This window comes from Magallana gigas, chromosome 5 (assembly GCF_963853765.1).
Source record: "Magallana gigas chromosome 5, xbMagGiga1.1, whole genome shotgun sequence".
NCBI classification, from domain to species: Eukaryota; Metazoa; Mollusca; class Bivalvia; order Ostreida; family Ostreidae; genus Magallana; species Magallana gigas.
The window spans coordinates 21320226-21342259 of record NC_088857.1 but is presented as its reverse complement, the minus strand read 5'-3'; the positions used below and the strand labels follow the sequence as shown (position 1 = coordinate 21342259).

The window sequence follows — 22034 nt, the reverse complement described above, 5'->3', positions numbered from 1 at the left end:
TCGTCAGATTTTGACCCCCCCCCTAAAAAAAAGCAAATTATTGAAGAAATAAAAGCATTGAAAACATTTAACCATCACGATTTTATCAAGTCAAAATAGAAGATTATTATTATTAAAAGTTCACAACTATTTGATAATGATAATTATAATTCACCAAAAAGCGTATACCCTCGTCATTTCATGTAAAATACAGACACGATATTATCACAGGGAGGTATGTAGATCAAAAATGTTAAATGAAAAAATATTCCGTTTATTTTTTTTTATTAAACTTAGTATGTTTATATCCGAAAGGTATAATATATACATCTATACATTACACTAATATGTTGTATTGCTAAACATAGCTTACAATGTACTTAGTTTTATTCAGATTTTGTCGAATTGTACCTGTTTAATGTAAATGTATTCAGATTTGCTTAAAATATATTTTAATGTGTGCAATGAACAATCAATTATTTGTGACATTTACATACAATGCCGTTTAACCTGTTGCTGATTTTTTTAAAACATGGATCTTTTCTCATTTAGAATGACCACAATGATTTTTTCTGAATTTATCATTTGATGTATAATCTATCTCTGATAAAAATTAATACAAGTATGTAAGTTGCAATGAACTACTGACATCCTCTTGAATACTGTTTAGTGATAAATAAACTAGAATGTTGATCAGGATTACAAAATAAGACGAAAAAGATTCCAATAACCATCATTATCTATTTAAATTATCATAAACCATGAAAATTAATGTCATAATAAATTGTTTTTGCTGATCTTGACTGCATTTCCCAATACACGATGTACTGAAAGTTCTTTCTTTCTGATCGAATATTGTGTGCTTTATCTTGCCGAAATTAGAACTAAAGCGGATTTAGATTGATAACTAATCTCCTGTGTAACCATTGGTTGCATAAGAAATGATCCGACATTATTTGGCTACATCAGTCCAGCATGATAAATAAGATGATAGAGCGGAGATCTGACGGATGATTTGGAGTACTATCGCTGTGATAGGCGAATTAAATAGTCATTCTTGATAGCAGTATCTAGCACCGAACTATTAGAAGGGCGATGGGTCACAAAGGTTAGATGGACGATGGTCAAGATTTGATAAATCTTGTTTTGGGCTACGCTCCCACCCTTTGAACACAGTCAGAAAATGGGGGCTATGATTTTTTCAAAATATTTTTACCCGTTCAGTATCAAGATCGGTTTATTAAGAGAGTACTATGTACAGAAAGATAACTATTTTGAAATAAACCCATTGAAGTTGACTTTTGACACAGTTTTTGATCTGATTTCAAATAAAAGAAAATTGTCGAATTGCATTAATTTTGTTAAATGTTGAATTTTTTTTACCCTGATGTGACAAAATGGACAACATTGAATGATATTTATAACAGTTTACGAAATAATTTGTACATGTAATAAAATGGCAATCAGAACGATTTCAATTCTTAAAGTTGTAGTAAACCTCTTTCAAGAGAATTTTGAATTGATTTACATTTATATTATGTACATGAAGTCATAATTCACAGTGCATTTGTATGACATGCATTGATCCATACCAGGTTTTTTTTGTAGTATTTATGATAAAAAATAGTTACACGAAAAGGTATCTACCTCTTGAATGCTCTTCATTGACATTTTATTAAAACTACAATCAGAAAGTTATTAATATGAAAATGTTTTATGGCGAGTATCCAAAATTGATATAAATTGTACAATATCTGATACTTTGACTTACATCCTAAAAGTTTTAACAGAAAAATTACACCACAAGACAACCCTGTTACTGAATTTCATATCAAATATCATTCATGTTTTTGTTTTTGTTTTTGTTTTTAATAAAAATTAAGGCTTCAGAAAACCCTTTTATTATTCATGCAGAGAATACCATAAGCGTGCAACTGACAATAAAATATTTGGTAACAACATTTAAACGACAAAAACAAAAAAATCATAATTTTGCAACAATAAATAATTTTATTCTCGTTTCATATTTATATAAATCATAATTAACTGAATAAAATGTATTCAGTTTTTCTTTTTAACATGTGAATAAAGTAAAAAAAAAACACCAAAAACATAATGATTGCCATTAAAAGCGCAAAAATCGGTTTGCAAAAGGGAGATGTCTATTTATTGACAGTGTTCTAATTTAGCATTTCTTTGGATATGTCTGTTTAATCACGTGATTCATTTTCTCGGCACGAACTCCCCGGGGATGATCTATTAATTTGTCACAATTTGAACCGAGTGAAACAAAGTTGAGGATTTGGAAGTAAAATTTCATTACCGATGTTGGTTTCTCGCATTAGACAGCTGGATTCATTTTTTCTTCTCATATAAGTCAACAACGTTGCCCCATCAGGATTGAATTAAACCAGCATCTACGGGCAAAAGGCTCGCAATTTGCTAATTTAATTTTCAATTGGCGCGCTATTAGTCGCTTCTGACAGTCGATTTGCCGCGAAGTCGCTGACAAGGAATGTTTGAATTCTCTCCCAGTAACGTTGCCTGCCGATTAATAACATTACCATTTGAATGGAACGGAGAACGACCGTTGTTGAAAACTCAATCAGCCGAATTGGCCGCTCTATAGAACTTGTGGTCATTTTAAGATGAGATAATTGTAGAAAATGTGCGTATCATTTCTTAAGCTTTCAACGATGGGCCTAATTAGGCCATTAAACAAATCCTCCTGTGTATTAAATTTCTTAATTAAATTAACATACATACGATTGTCGTTCATCAATGTTGTAAACAGCTGATTATCACGATTCTATTATTAAATTGTTTAAAAATTATGCATGTGAACTTTTTTGCTAGAAATTGTAACATTAACTACATCTTTATTACCATTTTATAACTTTTTGCTCCATTCCAATTTATCGTCAAATATTTACTAGAAAATGGAAGACCCACCCCCCTCAAATTAAACAAGGCATATAAATACATCACATACTGGCATTGAAGAGATATGGTATACCATTTACACGACCACTTAGGGAGTATTAAATAGTAGAAATGACAGCAAAATTAATAAGACCCAGATTCGATATAAACGCATGCGCGGATCCAGAAATTTTTTCCAGGGGGGGTCCGAAGGATAATTGTGTTTGCCAGGGGGGGTCCGAGGCATATTTTCGCGATAATTTTACTATGTAAATTTAATAAATTTTCATTTTCCAGGGGGGGTCGGGACCCCCCCGACCCCCCCTCTAGATCCGCGCATGAAACGTATCGGATGATAAAGAGAACAGACTAATAATTTATACCCAAGTTGTATCTGATCAACTTACTAGAATAAAATACCTGTCGATTATCAATATTAAAAGTACATGTACATATACATAGATAGACATTGGCACGCATAATTGTATGTGACATGTACATGCGAATTAATCTCTTGTTTTAAATTTAGTTCTTATGTAAACTAAATCAATAGGATTGAGTAACAGGCAGCCTATATCAATCCTCTTTCAAAGTAATGTAGTAAAAATCGTGTACAGGATACTTCTAAAGAATGTTGTATAAATGTGTAACATAATTATACTATTTTGAATTTTGGGATGATAAGATAAGGGAAAGTTGAATAATATGTTATCTGAGTTTTACTATTCTTACTATAAATGAGTTGTATTTATAATAATAATTTGCTATTTCAACATATGAAATTGTTCTAGGTAGTATTAATTATTAAATACATCAGTTATATTTTTAGACAAATTAGCACCCATTCAATTAATGAAAATATTGCAGAACATTATTTTTTGTGGTTTAATCTGTTTTTCTATAAGTGATACCATGTTATTGACCATTTAGAATAGGTAAATTTGGTACTAATTGTACATATTATATAGTACAACCAAACAGATTGGCTTCATGTTCTTGCAACTTTAAGTCCCTTCTCCAGTATATATCAATACAACACTTGTATTAATCAGATAAGTAGTTTTTATAGAAAACCGATGTGGGTAAAATAAGTTGTGAATGTAAATATTTAACAGTATGAATGATTAACGTTTTGCTAACAGAATTATAAACAGATTATTTCCCTTCGGTCACGAGTCCTCCCTAGCGCAACATCTTCCTTAGAATGTCAATATTTCCGTTGCCATCAAGACATCTTTGTGAAATATGGAAACAGATTTCAGAACCATTGTGATTGGCAATTTGATTAAAAGTGTACGCCTAATTTGACGCCCGAGTAGTCGCTCAACGATAAATTACCGTTAGCCAAATGAAGAAATTCCTTCGATAATTTGCTTCAAATTGATTAAGACGGCAAGACTGTGTCGTGGTTAGGAGATTACCAGTCGGCATTTCCGAAATCTGCTAAAAAGCACGATTTCTAAAGAATAAACAAACAATCTTTTGTCAATTTTAATCAGATGAATTGTACTCACACCCAAAAACGTGCAGGAAAAAATTCAAATGAAGCCAATTTCCTTTCAAACCATTGATTGAAATTGATATTATGTACACATTCTTTAATATGAAAATAATAATCCTAGTAAGGTCTTATTTCCTTTGCTAAGTGATTCAAAATGTTTCTTAAAAGTCCACAAGAACAAAAAATGTTACATGTAAAAGAAAAAATATTTTGATGATCTTCAAAAGAATAATAACTAAATTATTAATATTTTGATGAAATTAAGTTTAATTTGAATAAAACTTTATTAAAAATAATTAAATAAAATACTTGATATTTACAATCGTTAGTATGTGAATTTTTACTTGCAGCTCAGCAGCAGTCCAACTTGCTGGGTAAGACACGGCGGCCCCGCACTGCCTTCACAAGCCAACAGCTCCTGGAACTAGAAAGACAGTTCAAAATGAACAAGTACCTCTCGAGACCCAAAAGATTCGAAGTAGCCACTTCACTAATGTTGACAGAAACACAGGTATATCCTAAATATTTGTGTTAACAATCTTAATTCACGTTTATTTCCTACCGTTTTTGTGTGAATCTTTAACTTTATCACATTATTTGAGCTTTAGAAATATCATGATATTTTAGTTGTCCCCTGGAACTTAGCTATTTTGTGTCTGCATAGCATTGAATGTTAAATCATTAATATGTATGTAGAAAACGATAATGAGTCTTCAAAAACCTTTATACATTATAATAAAAGTTACCTCAGTTTTAGAAAGTTAAGTTTCGAATTTAGAATTTTGGTTTCAAGTTTAGCAAAAGAAAATGTAAGTTAACATGGGTAACATTTAAAAATAGATTGAGGATACTGTCCTTAGTTAAATCTTCACAAGGATACTAAAAGTACGGACCGATTAATTATCCAAAATTTTTTTTGGAAATAAATGTAAAACTATTGCTTTTACTTTTATTTTTAGATATCTTACATAACATAAAATCAGACATAAGTTGTACACTCTTTATAATAGGATACTTAAAGTGCTTCTTCAAGCCGGAACATAATAAATAAATAATCATGAAATATTTTCAAGCTGGGTCTAATATTTGAAGGACTGATTATATATTGAGTAATAAAAACCATCATTTAAGAATTATATCATTTTATAAGTTTAATCCACAATGTGTTAACGAAGTTCAATATAATTAAGGTGTCCATCTAATATGGGTTGTACATTAAGTTTATTTAAAACAAAATACAATGTTTTTTTAATATCGACATGTACTTGAACTGTTGTATTAAAAACTTATTTAGAACACTTTAAATATAGCTTAAGACTGAGCAAATATGCAGTACACTATGAGTCATCCTGACTTAGCAGGAATTAGTGTGAATCATTTTGACCTAGTTTGTCGCGATTTGAACAATTTTTTGCAAAAATAAAAACCTCCTGACATTACTTTGACACTTCTGGTGACGATATAGTAAGACAAAGTATTCTCTTACCACATTGAATAAGTGGTATAATCGACAACAAGCTAAAACAGTTGTAGTCTTCAAGCTCAAAGGTATAATATAGACACTGCTATTGTATTATAGAAAAAAGGTTAGATATTTTACAAAAAAATTGCGAAATGTTCTCCTGTCATGTTGTTGTCTACAGGTTTTGAGGAATGAAATTCAAGATAAATAAACATTTTATGAATAACTATAGTAGTATTAACCTTATATATGTCTCTAATATTCTACTTTTCTTAGACCTGATATACTAGCAATTGATTTTGAAAGGCCTTACTCTCTATACAATTAAAACAAATATTTTGAATTTAAAAAATCCAATTCTACTGTTAAGACATTGAAGCAAAAATCTCACACCACCCTGCAGGCCTACCATCTTGTCAGTGCTTATCAACCCTAGCAGAAATTAATTACCAGCTACCATGTTGACAACGAAAGGGGAGTTTTGTGAGGGTTTCTTGTTGATTTTGGAGTTTTACGAGCCCTCGGTGATGTTGTTGTCAAGCATGAACAGGGTTAATTTTCGTGGGGGTATTGATACACACATCCCCACCTATCAAACAGGTGCTGGGTGAACACCTAGACTTGTGTTAATGTCCTGCGGATTTTCCATCCTAATGACTTAATCAATCGGCAAAAATTGTAACCAGTATGATGAATTCCAAAGTTTCCCAGAGACATTGTCCGGCAAATACACGTATCATGAAGCTCTGACCAAAAAAAAAATCTTATTTAAAAAAATATCCGGTCATGAACAAATATTAATATCAGTTTTTCGGAAATTGCAGGTCAAAATCTGGTTCCAAAATAGACGTATGAAATGGAAAAGAAGCAAGAAAGCTAACGATACTTATAGAAAAAGCGGCGAGGAAACGAATAAGGGTAGCGCCGGGGTACCGGAGAATTCCATGGCGCCAAACGACGATATGTACGACCTTGACCCGGAATCAGAAGATATCGACATTGATGACGTCGATGATGACGATGAACATCCGGAAGCCAAAGACATGACACTAAGTGCGAAACTACAATCTCATGATTCTTTCCAAATGGCAAATCCGTCTTTTACAATAAACAGTTTAAATATAAGACAATCACAGGATGTGTCATAAGGATGTTCAAGTTTTCGAACTTGCAGTGTTAATTTTAAATTTTGAGTGTGAGTGAAAAGTATGCGTAAGTATGTTGGCAGTAATATAAAAACATTATGTGTGAAAATGAAGCCAGTGTTGTGTGTTATTTTCGTACTACGTGTAATGATAAGAATCATGTATATGATTTATGTATTTGTAATAATTTTAAAATGTTTTTGCACAATTTATATTAAATGACATCAAGTCATTCATGTTACTGTTAAATTTAAGTACATTGTTATTTACAGAGTATCATGATGTAACAATTTCATAAATTATTATGCAATTGTGTAAGTAAATTTTACAAAACGCACATTTTGTTAATTGATAAAGTAAAATGTATAAAATAAAAATAAGGAAAGGTATTAACGTTTTTCAACACTTTTAGTAATACATAATAGATTATTTTTCTATTTCCTTTAAACTATTGAGATGGAATTTTCATTACTATATAAATGAACTTTTCTATGTTAGCGACATCGTGCTTTCAACATAAATGTTTCAATTTTAAAAAATTGCATTCTCAAACAAAAACTACTTTCACCTTTAAAACTTGAAAACAATTTCTTTGATATAGGCCTAACTTTACTGTAATTGTATTTGTTTCTCACAAAGCAAATTGATATGTGAAAATCTCAAAAGAATCGTTCGTGAATAAAGATTTATAAAATATATTTAAACTATTTGTCTGATTTTTAATTTATACGACGTCTGCTTTGATCAAAAAGATTCTAGAGGACATGCGCAGTTCGAGAAATTTGAAAAATAAGGAGACCGAGCCCGATGAAATAAGCTGCACGAATTATCAAGGTTTATCCACAGTGGATAAACCCCATTAGATTTAGAGGGATATGTTGTATAGAAAAACGAAACATGCGGATTAAATTTGAAGTAAAACTCATTTGATGCAATGGATATAGTGTAAAAATTAAGAAGAACACACTGTCATAACAACGTGCACGCGGTAATTAGAGTATTTTTAACAAGGCTTTGTACTTATGGTAGTTTGTCAAACATCAATTTGGTATAGGTCTGTCTATTTCATTTTCGGCCATTAAATTCATTCAATTATTGGTTCTTAAAAATCAGCAAACAATTGTCTAATTTTTTGTTGTGCGTACGTATTATCAATACATATATCGCTTGAAATCAACATCAATTGTTTAAGGTAGTCCTATACTCGGCACTAAATGGGCTCAATCATTAAAAGCTTAGCTTTAAATGATAAATATACATTCTAGCGATACATATACAAAAGAAAATATGTATGTTTACATGCTAGTTTGTTTGTTATCACCTCTCAGACGGGTGTACCCCCTTGCGAAAATTATTGACAATTATGAAATTTGCCAGACGTCCGTTTTTCCTAAAAATAATTACCAATTTTGGGAAAATTAGAACTGAACATACAAAATAGAGTATAAATATTTATTTAAGCCATATCGCATCAATAATTTTGCGCAAATTTTTGTAAGTGAGTACGCTTTATGGACCTGATGTATCAAAATAGAATACAAAAAATGCAATGCTAGTATCGCGTTTTGTAATTTTTTTACTATTTTATGGACTCAAACTTAAATTCATGGTGTTTATTCTATAGATTGACATCTTAGAAAAAAGATTTGGTAAAATAAATTATATGTTGACGGATTACTTTTCACGCTATAAGCTTTAAACCAAGTAGACCCTGACGAAAAAATCCGTAAAAATCGCATTTTGCTACTGTTTTCTGCCTAGATCTGTCAACAATGTTAGATATCATTTAAACATCAATTAATTGACGATTGATTAAACACGAAATAGCCTCTGTCTCTAAATTTAAACCGCTTATAGTAAAAGAAAAAGATAAATTCGGGGGGGGGGGGGGGGCGCGGGGGGTCAAAACAAAGAAGATATAAGCATACCTGAGATCCTGGTTAATCAGAAACTTCGTTTTTCATTTTACATTAACAGAATCGAGTTTCTCAACATTAATCATTTCTATCTCTCATAGAATATATATATTACCGTTTTAATTGTTATTATTGCCATTGTTTACAACAGCGATGTAGAGCAAAATCAATACCGGGTATCAAAAACGCTTTGTAAAAGTCGAACCAATATTGTAAAATCCGTATTATGACGTAGTGCGATACTTGGACTACTTTAAAACATGTTTTCTATGTAAAATAGTTACATTTCTCTGAAACTCATCGGACTTGTTGAAATATTTGAAATATACTTGATCTAACATTTATCTGTGGATTTACTGTGTTCTCTTTTGTACGTATTTTCATTTGAATGACTCATTGTAGTATAAATTGAAGTTGGTACCATATAGGGTATCTTATCTATGTAAAAATAAACTACATGATTTATTTGAGACTTGGTACTTTAGATATTTGGCCACATCATGGTACTTTGATGTAAAAAAAGAAAAGAAACAGAAAACATGTATAAGAAAGACTTCCCAAATACGAAAAAGGAAATACAGTAAGGACGTAATAAAATGTAATGAACGTTTAAACTGTTACAAATTTTAGATGTAACATGTAATAGTAATGTCCAATATTAGCTTATCAATTGTCATCGTCGGAAATTAATGGCCATTCTCACATACACTTGAACTCAGACATGACTTTAAACACTGTGACGGATAATTATGCCAGTGACAAGGTGGAATTTTTGCACCCGCTTAAGAGGCAGTTTCGGAAAAAATTCATAGACCATTGTCTAGAAAGTAAATAACCACTTTTGTTTTTAGTGTGTTTCACCTGACAGGTGAGATATTTACCTTTTAAATTTAATATCCCATAGGAAAATTATAATTCCCATAGGAGAAAAGATTCTCCTACAGGAAATATTGACAATCCTATAGGATTGTCTAAAAATCCTAGAGGAAATATCTTTCCTGTAGGAGAATGGTATTTCCTGTGGGAATTTGATTCATACAGGTGGTTTTCATATAAAGAAACTAATATCTCCTGTCGGATTTTATCAAATCCTGTCGGAATTGAAATTCCTGTAGGAAGTTCTTGTATTCCGATAGGAAATTTCAAATATCCTGTAGGAATATTGTTTTCTTTGGGAAAAATGATTTTCCTGTAGGAAATTATTTTTGAAAGGTAAATATATCTCGCCTGACAGGTGAGTTACGATGATAACAAAGGTGGTTGTAAACTTTTTAAGCAATGATCTATCGTGTGGCATATTTGAATTTTTCGATATATGCAGCTTAGACGGGTGCAAAAATGCAAAAATGCCACTTCGGCACTGGCATAATTATCTGGCACAGTGTTCTTACTCAAAAGTGGTTATGTCTAAGTAAAAGGAGCTCATGAACATAAAATGCATGATAGAACGATAAATGCATGCAATTGCTTTGAATAAAAGTTTAAGTTGAAATGCAAAGGTGTTTAGTAACTTATATTTCAGAAATACTTACGGTATTATGAATTGCAATTCATGATTTGAAAAATATAATTGCTTAGATGTTTTAAATTTTTTTAATCCTTTGAGAAAAATACGCACACTATCAGAACATTTGACTGATTTTTATTAACTATGTATTATATTTAATAAATGTTCAAATAAAGCGGGTTAAAAAATACAATGAAGGTTGTTTATTTTCATTTGGTATGCTTTGAAATTTTCTCATTTCGCTTAAAACCAAAAAAGCCTAGACTAAGTGTAAAAATATATATATGTTACATATCCACGCGAAGTGGAGGTTGATAATGGTTTTCGAGGGGGTGTCAATTTCAACAGTTACCCTCCCAAACAGGCACTATTTATTTTATTATTATACTGAATGTCTTATTTTTTAAGAAAATTTTACTGCTTTTATATTGAAATTAAGTGAATTATACGGCGAACCGTACGCGCATAATTCACGCGCATATAACAATTCGTTGTGTTACCCATTGCCAAGTGTGTTGCTAACGCTGAGGGTAATAGAACGGATTGCTAACTGCGTCTAAACCAATCAGATTTCAGTATTTAACATGAAAGTATAATAACAATAGTTATATTCTTTTAAAATCAAGCAGTCAGTGTTACTTTATGCACTTTTGGTAGTTGATTTGGGTAAAATTGAAATACTTCAGCTGTGCATTACACTTCCTTATTACATAATCACTAACCTCTTACACCATTAAGTGTCACTTGTCACAAAACATTTATTCTCAACAGCTGGGATTTTAGTTGACCTGCAATTACTGGAAAATCCGATAAAATTCCTACCCCCCCCCAAACCCCCCCCCCCCCCATACACGACCAAAAGAATTTTAATTTTAAAAGTTGTGTTATCACTATCAATAAATAACATTTAGATACAACTTTACATGTTGCTCCTTTGCAAACAATTGTTTACCATATAAAAGTAAATAATAATGTTGGGGCTGCATTTTGTACATCCGGAACAACTGACTGAACGGACTGGTCAATTTAGAATGAATTTCCGGTAATGAAATAGTAGGAAAATAAAACAACCATAAAAAAAGAACTGAAGTTTATTTCTAAAAGATGCACAAAATTCCTAGAATTTGATCGACAGTAAAAACGTAAAAAAGACAGTGTAAAGGGTATCGCTAGATCTGAGCTACAAATGTAAGTCACGATTTTTGAGTTGAGTCTTCCTCCTTCCGGATACAAGCTCTCGAGTTTTATATCAAATGAATGAAGTGTATATAGAGTTAAACAAAAATTTAACTCTCAAGTAGATGTACGAAAAGTTGAAATCTGTTCGTAAATGCCAGTGCTTGTTACTATAACACGAAACTAACTCCTTCCAGTTTTAACAAATTTTATTTTTATTATTCTAACTAATAAACTTACATGTATTTAATATATACTTATTATTATTCTGTTCTTAATAATTTCCATTAAAGAACAAACAATCGATTCCTTTATCAAATATTAAATGAAATATTGATACAATCTGTACTGGCAAAATATTCTTGAAAGCGTTAAAAACCCAAATCAGTCAAACGATCTATCAATGAACATTGCAATTCTATCTGATAATTTCTTGTTTTCATAGCCAAAAAGATCAAATTAAATGTATTTAAGTAAATGGCATATATTTGAAGACGACGAAGAAGAAGATTACTTTGTTCATCAAAAAACAGTATCAATAAATACTACAACCCTAAGGGAAAATTCGGTGCATGTTTCATGTCAACAAGTTGCAAGCTGTACAAAAGCATTCTATTTCAACTTTTACTGCAATTAAAATTTAAAAAAAAAAGAGGCAACTATATCAGAGAAACGCGTATCTTTTGCCCTAAGCGGCCCGCCTGAAGGTTATAGTGTTAATTCAATAAAAGAAGACGCCTTATAAATAATGTTTGTATAAGGTTTAGAAAAATTACACTTTTATGGCATTAGATTAAATTATAGTAGCTATATCTACGAAAAGGAATTTCTCTTCTGAAAACAGGCATTGGCCTTATCGCAGATTACTTCCATTTTACTAGAATTAACACAACCGATTGCAGAAATAGCGTGGTTAATTTAACAAATTCCGTATGTACCTACCTTTGTCCCGTATTTAAGTGCCATATAATTTTGACGTGTGTTCAAAACATCCTATCTTCTTGGCATAGGCATTACAAACAGGTTGAGTTTTAATAGCTGTCAGGAGACAAAATTTGGCACCAAATAATGATTTATTTTGGCGGTCCGGAAAATCGGGAAAAAATAATCAAGACTAAAATTCTAGAAAAACACAAACCTGAATATTTAGTCAGAGTAATGTCTTTTTTAAATTCCCTCTCTCTCTCTCTATGGTATTTTTTTTATAAGTTGCCACGAACATACAAGTAAACTGTCACGAGACTATTAGTACTTATCAACTGGAGCATTTTAACTTCTATCTGAAGTTTATAAGTATACTATATAAGAAGTTTTTTCTTTGTTTCAGTGAAGAAGGAACGCTCATGGAAAGAATGTAAAAATGACAGTCTTGTAACTATATCTGTCATCTTCTCACGTTCATGTGTTTGGGGTTTTGGCTATAAAAAAAACCCCTAAATATAATGTTTAAAGGCAACCTCCCAATTCTTAGGATGAAAGGAGTCATGTTCAGACCCATACTCTATATAGAACTAGTTTCTGTCATCAAAATTAGCCACACAGAGTAAAACTAACACAAAGTTTTAAAGCCATAATCCATTGAGTGCTTATAGCTTCCCCTGAAATGCAGTCATTTTCGCTTATATAGAAAACGCAATGGTTAAGTGTTTTCTACCTCCTGATTTACTTACAAAATCAAACATTACATGGCTCTCTTAATACTCACCGTGTATACGGCGTCAATCTCATGAAAATTCGTTTCACTCGATGCAATGGTATACATGTATAGGTACGGGTCCCGGGCGCTTGGGGTCTGATTTTCTTCTAAAATCGGAAAATAACTTCAATTCTGGGTAGGGTAGCACTTGATGTATAATTTTGAGTAAGAATCTTTGTGTTATTATAAATCTGTGGGATAAACTTATGATACATGCAAAAACGTGCAATTGTGTGACATGGTCTGTTTTCTTTTCAAGTTGTAGGTCCAGCAGTGTCATGGGGCTTCAGTTCATCTTTTCTCTTTACAATCGTCTAAACGAAGAAACTGTCAACATGTACAATGTATTCAGCCTGTCGTGGTCGGTAATCGAACCCACAATTTTCATCCACCGGCAACAAGTTAAAGCCTCCGCGGTCTAGACTAAAAACAATCTATCCTTAATCTAGTCTGGAAAAAAACACACACCATGTTTTGTATTTCTATATATTTGTAATTCTTAGGTGCGCATTTTAAGGGATTCAGGAAGGGAATTAGGATGAACCTTTATTGACGTTGAATTGAGTTTGAATGTCAGTGATCTTATCATAATAATACTATCATGACGAAATTTCGAGTAAGACAATAACCTACGCAGTACACATTAACAAGTGCGAAGTGAGAACGAAATCAAATCGTATATACTCTGTATATTAATTTTTCTTAAAATTAAAAAACGGAAATAATAAAATGCATGACAGATCAACTTGAAACTGATTTAATGTATTGATCCAAATATTGTTGTCGTTGTTTATATCTTTTCTTGTTTGTTTGGTGATTTTGTTGTCGTATTTTTTTTTTCTTCCTTCTCTTTTGCACAGGGCACCGCGGCGAAATACCGTCCTCTTGAAGTTTAAGATGTTGAAGTATCTCTGTCATACTTTTCCCGAGTGCAGGAAATCTTAATGTGTAATCCATTGAGTGACCCAAATTGTACAGAGCTTCTATTGTTACTCTAGAATATGTACAACCGTTCAAGATATGCAGGTCTCCAGCAGTTGGATAGTCTCGTTATAAAACGATATCTTACTTAATGGCTGCATTTCTGGAAGAACTTGGCTTGCAATATTTACCAATAGATTTACCTCCATATCAATTCCTTGTTATTGTCGCTTATAAAAGCTTAACAAACCAATTACCTATATGTTTTTGCCAAGTAAAGTAATTAATAAATGTCGCTTTGGACATAATTAACTACAGGAAATTATTTCACCGTAAAGAGTGCGTATGGTTAGAATTTGTAGCATAATCTAATTCATATGTCAACAATTAAGTATTCGACATTTTCAAATATTTACCGAAAGGATTTTGCAACTGCTTATTAGAAGCAGGCATAGATTAGCGCCGTGTTCAATTAAGATTTAATCGCATTCTAAATATTTTACAAAACCCCAAGTCGCGATAGCCGACCGGTAACTTTTGGAATTTAATTAAGTAGGGAGTCAGAAGCCATTCCTGGTTGTCATAATTTGCAATGAGAGCTTGTTACGAGGGCCATATTTATGGTACTGATAGACAACCCCCCAACAAAAAAGCTTATCATTGGAAGACCGATTAATCACGCCCATGTTTCTACAGGGTTTCTCCCCGCTCCGACCCCAGACAAATATCCAGCTACTGTTGCGCTGATAACGAGCCGGGGAGCTGGTCCAAACGATAGATTCATTGCTACTGCCAGTTGGTTCTGCTACTGACAACACAAATTGTTATCAAATAAATGTTGAATAATTATAAATTAAGTAACCCACAGGTGTCTAACGGCTGGAATTAACGTCAGCCCATCGGCGGACATTGCTGTGTTGCGCGTTGAACCGACTCGCAATTACAACAAATCAGTAGGCATATTGGATGTTTGTTTTACCGGTAATTCAGAGGCTTGTCTGATTTGATTTATTCGAAGGCAATTCGCAATCTAACCTCCGAGGGACAGTTTTGTTTTTAGGTAGATATACTCATTCTTTGTAATTTGTAGTTGATGGAAGTGACTGCACAGAAAATGGTTACATGATCGTAAAGTAACATTTTAAATACAAGACTTGGATGATATTTATGTAGATTTCTGAACCGTGTGCAAATCAACTATTAAGCTTAGCTTTTAGTTATTGAATTACCATTATATCCGGGTTCAAATATGTCACATATGCTTGATACTCTAAAAAAAACATGAATGTTAATTCATCATATTTATATTTATATGAATTTCATACTTAATATGTTCAGCTTTATAGTTTAACTAGAGCAGTCAGTTGATCTTTGCATCCACCCCCTCATATTTTTCCTATCCTCATCATGTATGTGTTTCCTATGTGTTAGAATATACGTAATACTATTTCGTAGTTGCCCCCTTTTATAATAGGAATACTGAGTAAAAGACACAAAGAAAGACATAAAGAAAATATAAATTATTGTAATCTATTCGTATCCAATCACAAAGAAAGATGCTGTAGCCGATTTTAGGGCACATTACGACCATTGTACATATAAGTACATTTATGTCAAGTATTACTGTTATAAATATTATTTGACCCGCACAACTTAAAAAGGAGTATTTTTAGATTTACTTTGCGTAACAGCAAAACTGGTATAATATGTTTTATTATACTTTTATGTTAAATACTGAAATCTGATTGGTTAAGAATCAGTTGATAATCCGTTCTATTACCCTTAGCATTAGCAACACACCTAGCAACGGGTAACACAACGAATTGTTACATGCGAGTAAATTATGCGCGTACGGTTCGCCGTAGAATTCACGTAAAGCAGTAAAAAATTCTCTAAAATTCAGACATTCAGTATAAAATAAATAATGCCTGTTTGGGAGGATAACAGTATATAAATAGTGCCTGTTTGGGAGGGTAACAGTTGAAATTGACACCCCGAGAAAACCATTGTCAACCGACGCGAAGCGGAGGTTGACAATGGTTTTCGAGGGGTGTCAATTTCAACTGTTATCCTCCCAAACAGGCACTATTTATTTTGTTATACTGAATGTCTTTTTTAAAATTTTAAAGAAAATTTTACTGCTTTTATATAGGAATAACGTGAATTCTACAGCGAACCGTACGCGCATAATTTTCGCGCATGTAATATTTTTTAATGTTACCCGTTGCCAAGTGCGTTGCTAACGCTGAGGGTAATAGTAAATATTATTAACTGCGTCTTAACCAATCAGATTTCAGTATTTAACATGAAAGTATAACAATTGAAATTGACACCCCGAGAAAACATTGTCAACCTCCGCTTCGCGTCGGTTGACAATGGTTTCTTTGGGTGTCAATTTCAACTGTTACCCTCCCAAACAGGCACTATTTATAATTATAATAACGACAGTCACTTGTCGGTGAGATGTCAAATAGAGAAAATGAAAATTCGAGCTTAATAGGAACGTAAACAACAAAACTAAAACTACAACAAGAATTAAAAACAAAAAATACTAAAACAGGTAACAAGAACAAAAAACACACGTAAAGCCTGTCTCACACAGAACACGGTTGGGCACACGGTTCCATTACGGTATACTCGGTTATACACGGGTTGACTAGTACGAGTATTGGGCTCCAACCGTGCTTGGGGATGAGTTGGTACGATTTAGACTCGAATGTAGCACGAGTATGTACGAACAAAGCACGGATATACTCGTTCAAGCAAGGTTTGTCACGGTTTGAACACGATTTGCAAACGATTTTCATACGATTATTGTACGGTTCCAAATACGGTCTAGTACGGTCTGTCACGGCCTAGTACAATTTAACACGACTTTTACTCGATTAACTGGACATTTACAGGGTTTACCGACGGTCCCACCGACTTTTGTTCGAGTTATGCTCTAATTATCATACATTTGTGTATGTTTTGATATAAATTGACTCTTTTTGATAGCTTGGCTTCATAAATTTTCGAATTTTCAACAGAGAAGTTATAAAAATGGCAGATGACAGAATAAGGTAATAAGAAATCATGATAAGACTGATAGACATTGACATTATTTTGGCCAGAAGGCCCTTTTTGTTTTCTCTCTGGGAGAATCTTCCATGGTGGGGATTCTTTTGGGGACCTTTTTCTTCTTTAGAGGCATTAGATTGCAAGTACTCTGTTGTTTCAAGGTGTCAGCAGGTAGTTGTGTTTTCTGTTGTGTTCGAGTGCTGTATGATCATACACGAGCTTTGTACAGACGTAGAGACCGTGTCTGGTCGTACTTGACCATGTATAATTCGTACTTGAACCGTATTGGTCGTATGGCGATCGTATGAAACCGTTTTGGTCGTATAAAACCGTGTGTACGCTCGTGTGAATCGTACGGTGATCGTGTGACATTCGAGTGTTAATCCGGGTGTTGGATGTAGGACTTGTGAACGGTTTCATAGATTCCATACGATTTATATACGATATTGACACGGTTGAGCTCACTCGTGGAATGGACTTCATGTGCGGTTGAATATACGGTCTCGTACGGTCTGACACGGTCTTGTACGATCGCTAATATGATCATACACGGACATGGCACCCGTGCCAGTTTTTTAAAAGTTTAAAAAATCATACACGACTTTCACGTATACACTCGAATGGCCCGAGTGTAAGTCGGATAAGGCCACGGTTGGTACGGTTGTATGTACGGTTTACACGGGTGGCCAACCGTAAAAGCCGTGTGTTCTGTGTGAGACAGGCTTAAACTACAGGAAGTGACCAATTTGAACAAATCCACGACATTTGGCACACCCCGGCCAAATCTATCCACGACAAAGTTTGAATTAAAAAATGTCCGATTTTTCTGAACTGCGGGTACTAGTATACTCTTTGTAACACAAGGTACCAGCATATAGCTCAACATTAACTTCTTAGTCGGAAGGCTGGATTTTGATTTGTACGGTTATAAAATGTTACAGTTGATAAGCAAAGCTAACCTGATTGAATATTTTTGGCAAGTGATCTATAGGGAAGCAATTTTGTACATGCCATCATCAATTTTTCCATCATTTTGTATTCAAATGATCACAGATGAGCATGATAATAAACAGATATTGTCTAAATGTAAACATTACCTACAGATACATGTAGGTATGAGGCTAAGCCTTGTTTTGTGTTATAATTCTTATAAAAGTTGTCAACAGAAATTGATGCATGGAATGAGGTCGAACATCAATGGTGAAAATCGTGACGTCGAGATGGTCGATCATTTTCTACAATTGGACAAGATATCTTCGTTTTCTGACAAAATCGATAAGAACTTTTTAATGATTATACATTTTCAAGTGGAGTATCTTACAAGCAATCTTGATAACTTAAAATTCGTCTGAGAGGATATAGAGAGGAAGTCTATTTATGCGCAGTATGTCTAATTATGTTATAATTATCCGGCAGCAATTGAAAAAGTATATTTGTTTATTTACTATTCTGAAATAAATTAACATCATTATTGAATTCAAAACAATAGATCTGGTATGGAAAATTGTTTGTTTACAAAAACATGCCAAAACGAGTTCAGTCAAAACAGCGAGATCGCGTCACTTCCTGGTGTAACATAAGTAAAACTATAAAGTAAACCAGTAAGTACTTCTCGGTTTTAAAACCTCCGGATAGTCGTTTCATTACACGTATATATGGTGAAATTTCATAAAGGGGAGTTTTATGCAACCAAGACACCTTTTTAAAACTTGAAGGCTTTTTTGAAGTGGATTAAAACGGCTTTAAATCAAGGTAGAACGGGCATAATAAATCTAATTGTTATATCAAATTGTTGCTTAAATTATAAACATTTGTAATTGAAACAATTTTTGATGTATCTTTTTTTATTTTACTCTTGTAGCTTCAAATGACATGGATGCTGATAATACAACAAACGTTACGAACGTTAACGGTTCCTCGGGGTCATCGGTTTTACCGGTATATCTTCATGATGAGAAATATGTGGTGCAAATAAACGATTTTGTTTTCGACAAAGTGTACATACCAAGTTTCATCTACACCATTGTTATGCTTGTAATAGGCTGTCTAGGAAACCTGATCGTTTTCTACATTTATTTTACCCGCTGGAGGAAAACCACTTCCAGGGTATTCATCTTGGCCTTGGCTGCGTTCGATTTGATAAACTGTTTCATCACAACTCCAACGGAGCTCTATTTCATGCTCAACTGGTTTCAAACCACCAATAGTGTTTTGTGTAAATTCTCGCGCTTTTTGACGTTTATGATGAACAACTGCTCCTCTTTTACACTTCTTGGAATAGCGGTTGATCGCTATATGAGTATTTGCCGACCTCTCAAAAAACAGATGTCTACGAAACAAGCCAAAATGATCGTGTTTGTGGGTGCCTTCATCGCTGTCCTGTTTGCTTGGCCTGCGTTAGTCGTATACGGTATACAAACGGTTCCAGCACCCTTAAAACCCCCAATCTATGTCGTCGGCCATGTTTGCCTGATTGAAGACTCGTACGTAAAAACTGACTATCCTTTGGCGTTCGTCATAGTTCTTCTGACAGGTAACCTGTCAATTGACGTCACTCTAATCACATTCTACAGCCTGATCGGCTATCAGGTAATCAAGAGAGGCTCGGGTTTTCTATGCAAAGTGACAGACGCGGGGAGGAAGTTAAGTCAAAGCAACAGTCAGTCTCACACCGAGGACGTCTTCATTGACGACAAAAGCTCCGGGAAAAGTCCCTCAATCTTAAAGAAATTCGCGAACAACCATGGAAATAGTATGGAGAAGTCCGACAGCGACGATGAGACGAAGGGTCTGAACTCCAGTACAAAGCGGTCCATCAAAGCGACAAATAGCAACACCGCTGCTGAGAAGCGCGCGAAATATAATAGACAGCGATCAATGTCTGTTCAAAGCGAAGAGGTCCGGCGGGCCAGAATGATCAAGATCACCGTGATGTTGTTTGCAGTGACGCTTCTGTTTATGCTCTCTTTTATCCCGTATTGCGTCATAGTTATTATTAGATATATAAACCCTCCGTACTACTTTACTCTGTCTAACACTGGAAAGGCTGTTTATCACTTTGTCTTGAGATCTTACCTACTTAGTATGTCTATGAATCCCATCATTTACAGTTTTATGAGCCAAAAATTCAGAGAAGAGTGCAGAAACTGCTTCCTGAAAATGATACGAGTAGTAAAATCAAGAAACTAGGGCTTTTGGGATGATCTAAATGTACATAGACAGAAACCACCTGTATAAATGTACATAGACATGTTTGTAATGTTCCCATTAAAAATGTTTCAAATTTCATGTACATAGACATGTGTGTACCCATTAAAAATGCTTCAAATTTCATGTACATACTACAGTGAAGTCGCCAATTCCGGGTCGTCTGCAATTCCGGGTCACTCCTATAATTTTCATGTCAAATTGTTTAAAATGAAGCAAACAAAACTTTATACACTGATCACAGTCTATGGGCCTTTCTGTATATGATCAGTAAAAAATATTTGAAGGAAAACATTTACAGACCACCCGAGAAACAAAATTAGGAATCAAGCGCTTTTGAGATCGAGATTTTCACTCATCTTCGACATGCTACTTTTGTTATTTATTTGATGTGAAAGTTGTGACCGTATATTAAATAATAGCTGCGTAATATTGCACATGCATTCAGTTATCCGTCAGAAATTGTTCATTATAATAAGTGCTCATTTAAATTTACACTTATTGATAAATCAAACTGAAGGAGTTTCCCCAATTGCGGGTCAGTTTTCCTGAAACACATTTCTTGAGGTTTTACGATAACATGTAAGAGGGAAAGAAGAAAAAATAAATTGAATAAAATATTCCATGCCACTCTGTTGTCATCATATTTATCTTGTTCGTTATTTGTTTTTGTTTTTTTTGCTTTTATTATATTTTAGTGTCACACAATGATTTATTTCGTTCTGAATCTCTGCCCTCATTTACATTTAGAAATTGGTCCCTCTTACTTGTGTATCATTGGTTTTAAATATTTTTTCCTGAGTGGTAATATTTTTTCAATGCTACAAATTAATAAAAATCGTTTTCCAAAACGATTCCCCGACATTACAGATACCTTAAAGTCACATGACCCGGAAATGACCTTGTTAAAATACCTCCGTAAATATTGTTCCTGGGAATTCATTTTGAAAAAAGAAATGACTGTTTAATAGATCACAAACTGTACTTTCAATATGTATATAGTATAAAATAAAAATTGAACAACTTTGCAAAATATTTACAAAACAGTATGACGTGACCCGGAATTGGCGACTTCATTGTATTAGACATTTTTGTACCCATTAAAAATGTTTCAAATTTCATGCACATAGACGTTTTTGTACCCATTAAAAATGTTATAAATTTCATGTACATATATATGTTTGTGCACGTTCAGTAAAAAATGTTACAAAGTTACATACATTAAATTACATCAAATAATTACAAAACTTGTGAAAACTTTACTTTTTTGAAGTGCTTATTTCAAGAAAGAGAGAAACTGCAGGTAAAACTTAGTCAAAGCTAAAACATATGCAGTGAACCTAGATGATGATGGGCTTAAAATACACAACTTATTTTAAAAGCGTTTTGTTTTAGATTTTTTTCGTTACATGTATCCAAGTCAACATCGAACAAGAACCTATTTCAGGATATACTCCTTTATATAACAAAATCTTTTCAGATATCCATTGTAGCAAAATGAGTTTTGGATATTTAAAGAATAAATGTGTATTTTTCTGGACC

At 33.3% G+C, this 22034-nt stretch overlaps 2 protein-coding genes and 1 long non-coding RNA gene across 3 annotated transcripts in view; 2 read left to right on the top strand and 1 right to left on the bottom strand.

The window, feature by feature from the left end:
- The window catches only part of LOC105332601 (motor neuron and pancreas homeobox protein 1), a 15480-nt gene extending 7872 nt beyond the window's left edge, over positions 1 to 7608 (top strand). Inside the window, exons 2-3 of the mRNA XM_011435248.4 lie at positions 4753 to 4913; positions 6689 to 7608. Coding sequence (XP_011433550.3) covers positions 4753 to 4913; positions 6689 to 7012 — 485 coding nt within the window. The 3' untranslated portion in view covers positions 7013 to 7608. The remainder of the gene's footprint in view (positions 1 to 4752; positions 4914 to 6688) is intronic.
- Positions 1368 to 12994, bottom strand: LOC105332600 (uncharacterized). Its single transcript, XR_900805.3, has 4 exons — positions 12747 to 12994; positions 12551 to 12646; positions 4747 to 4826; positions 1368 to 4360 (listed from the first exon to the last, which is right to left on the bottom strand). It is a non-coding gene; the product is annotated as an uncharacterized lncRNA (long non-coding RNA).
- Positions 12995 to 18896: 5902 nt separating this feature from the next.
- Positions 18897 to 21138, top strand: LOC105332602 (G-protein coupled receptor 84). The gene is made up of 2 exons (XM_011435250.4): positions 18897 to 19037; positions 19147 to 21138. The coding sequence occupies exon 2, from the start codon at positions 19158 to 19160 to the stop codon at positions 20472 to 20474; it is 1317 nt and encodes a 438-aa protein (XP_011433552.3). The 5' UTR covers positions 18897 to 19037; positions 19147 to 19157; the 3' UTR covers positions 20475 to 21138.
- The last annotated feature ends 896 nt before the right edge of the window (positions 21139 to 22034 follow it).

Bases quoted from the DNA above. Each gene is read 5' to 3' on its own strand.
- LOC105332602 (XM_011435250.4), top strand. From the start codon at position 19,158: ATGGATGCTGATAATACAACAAACGTTACGAACGTTAACGGTTCCTCG.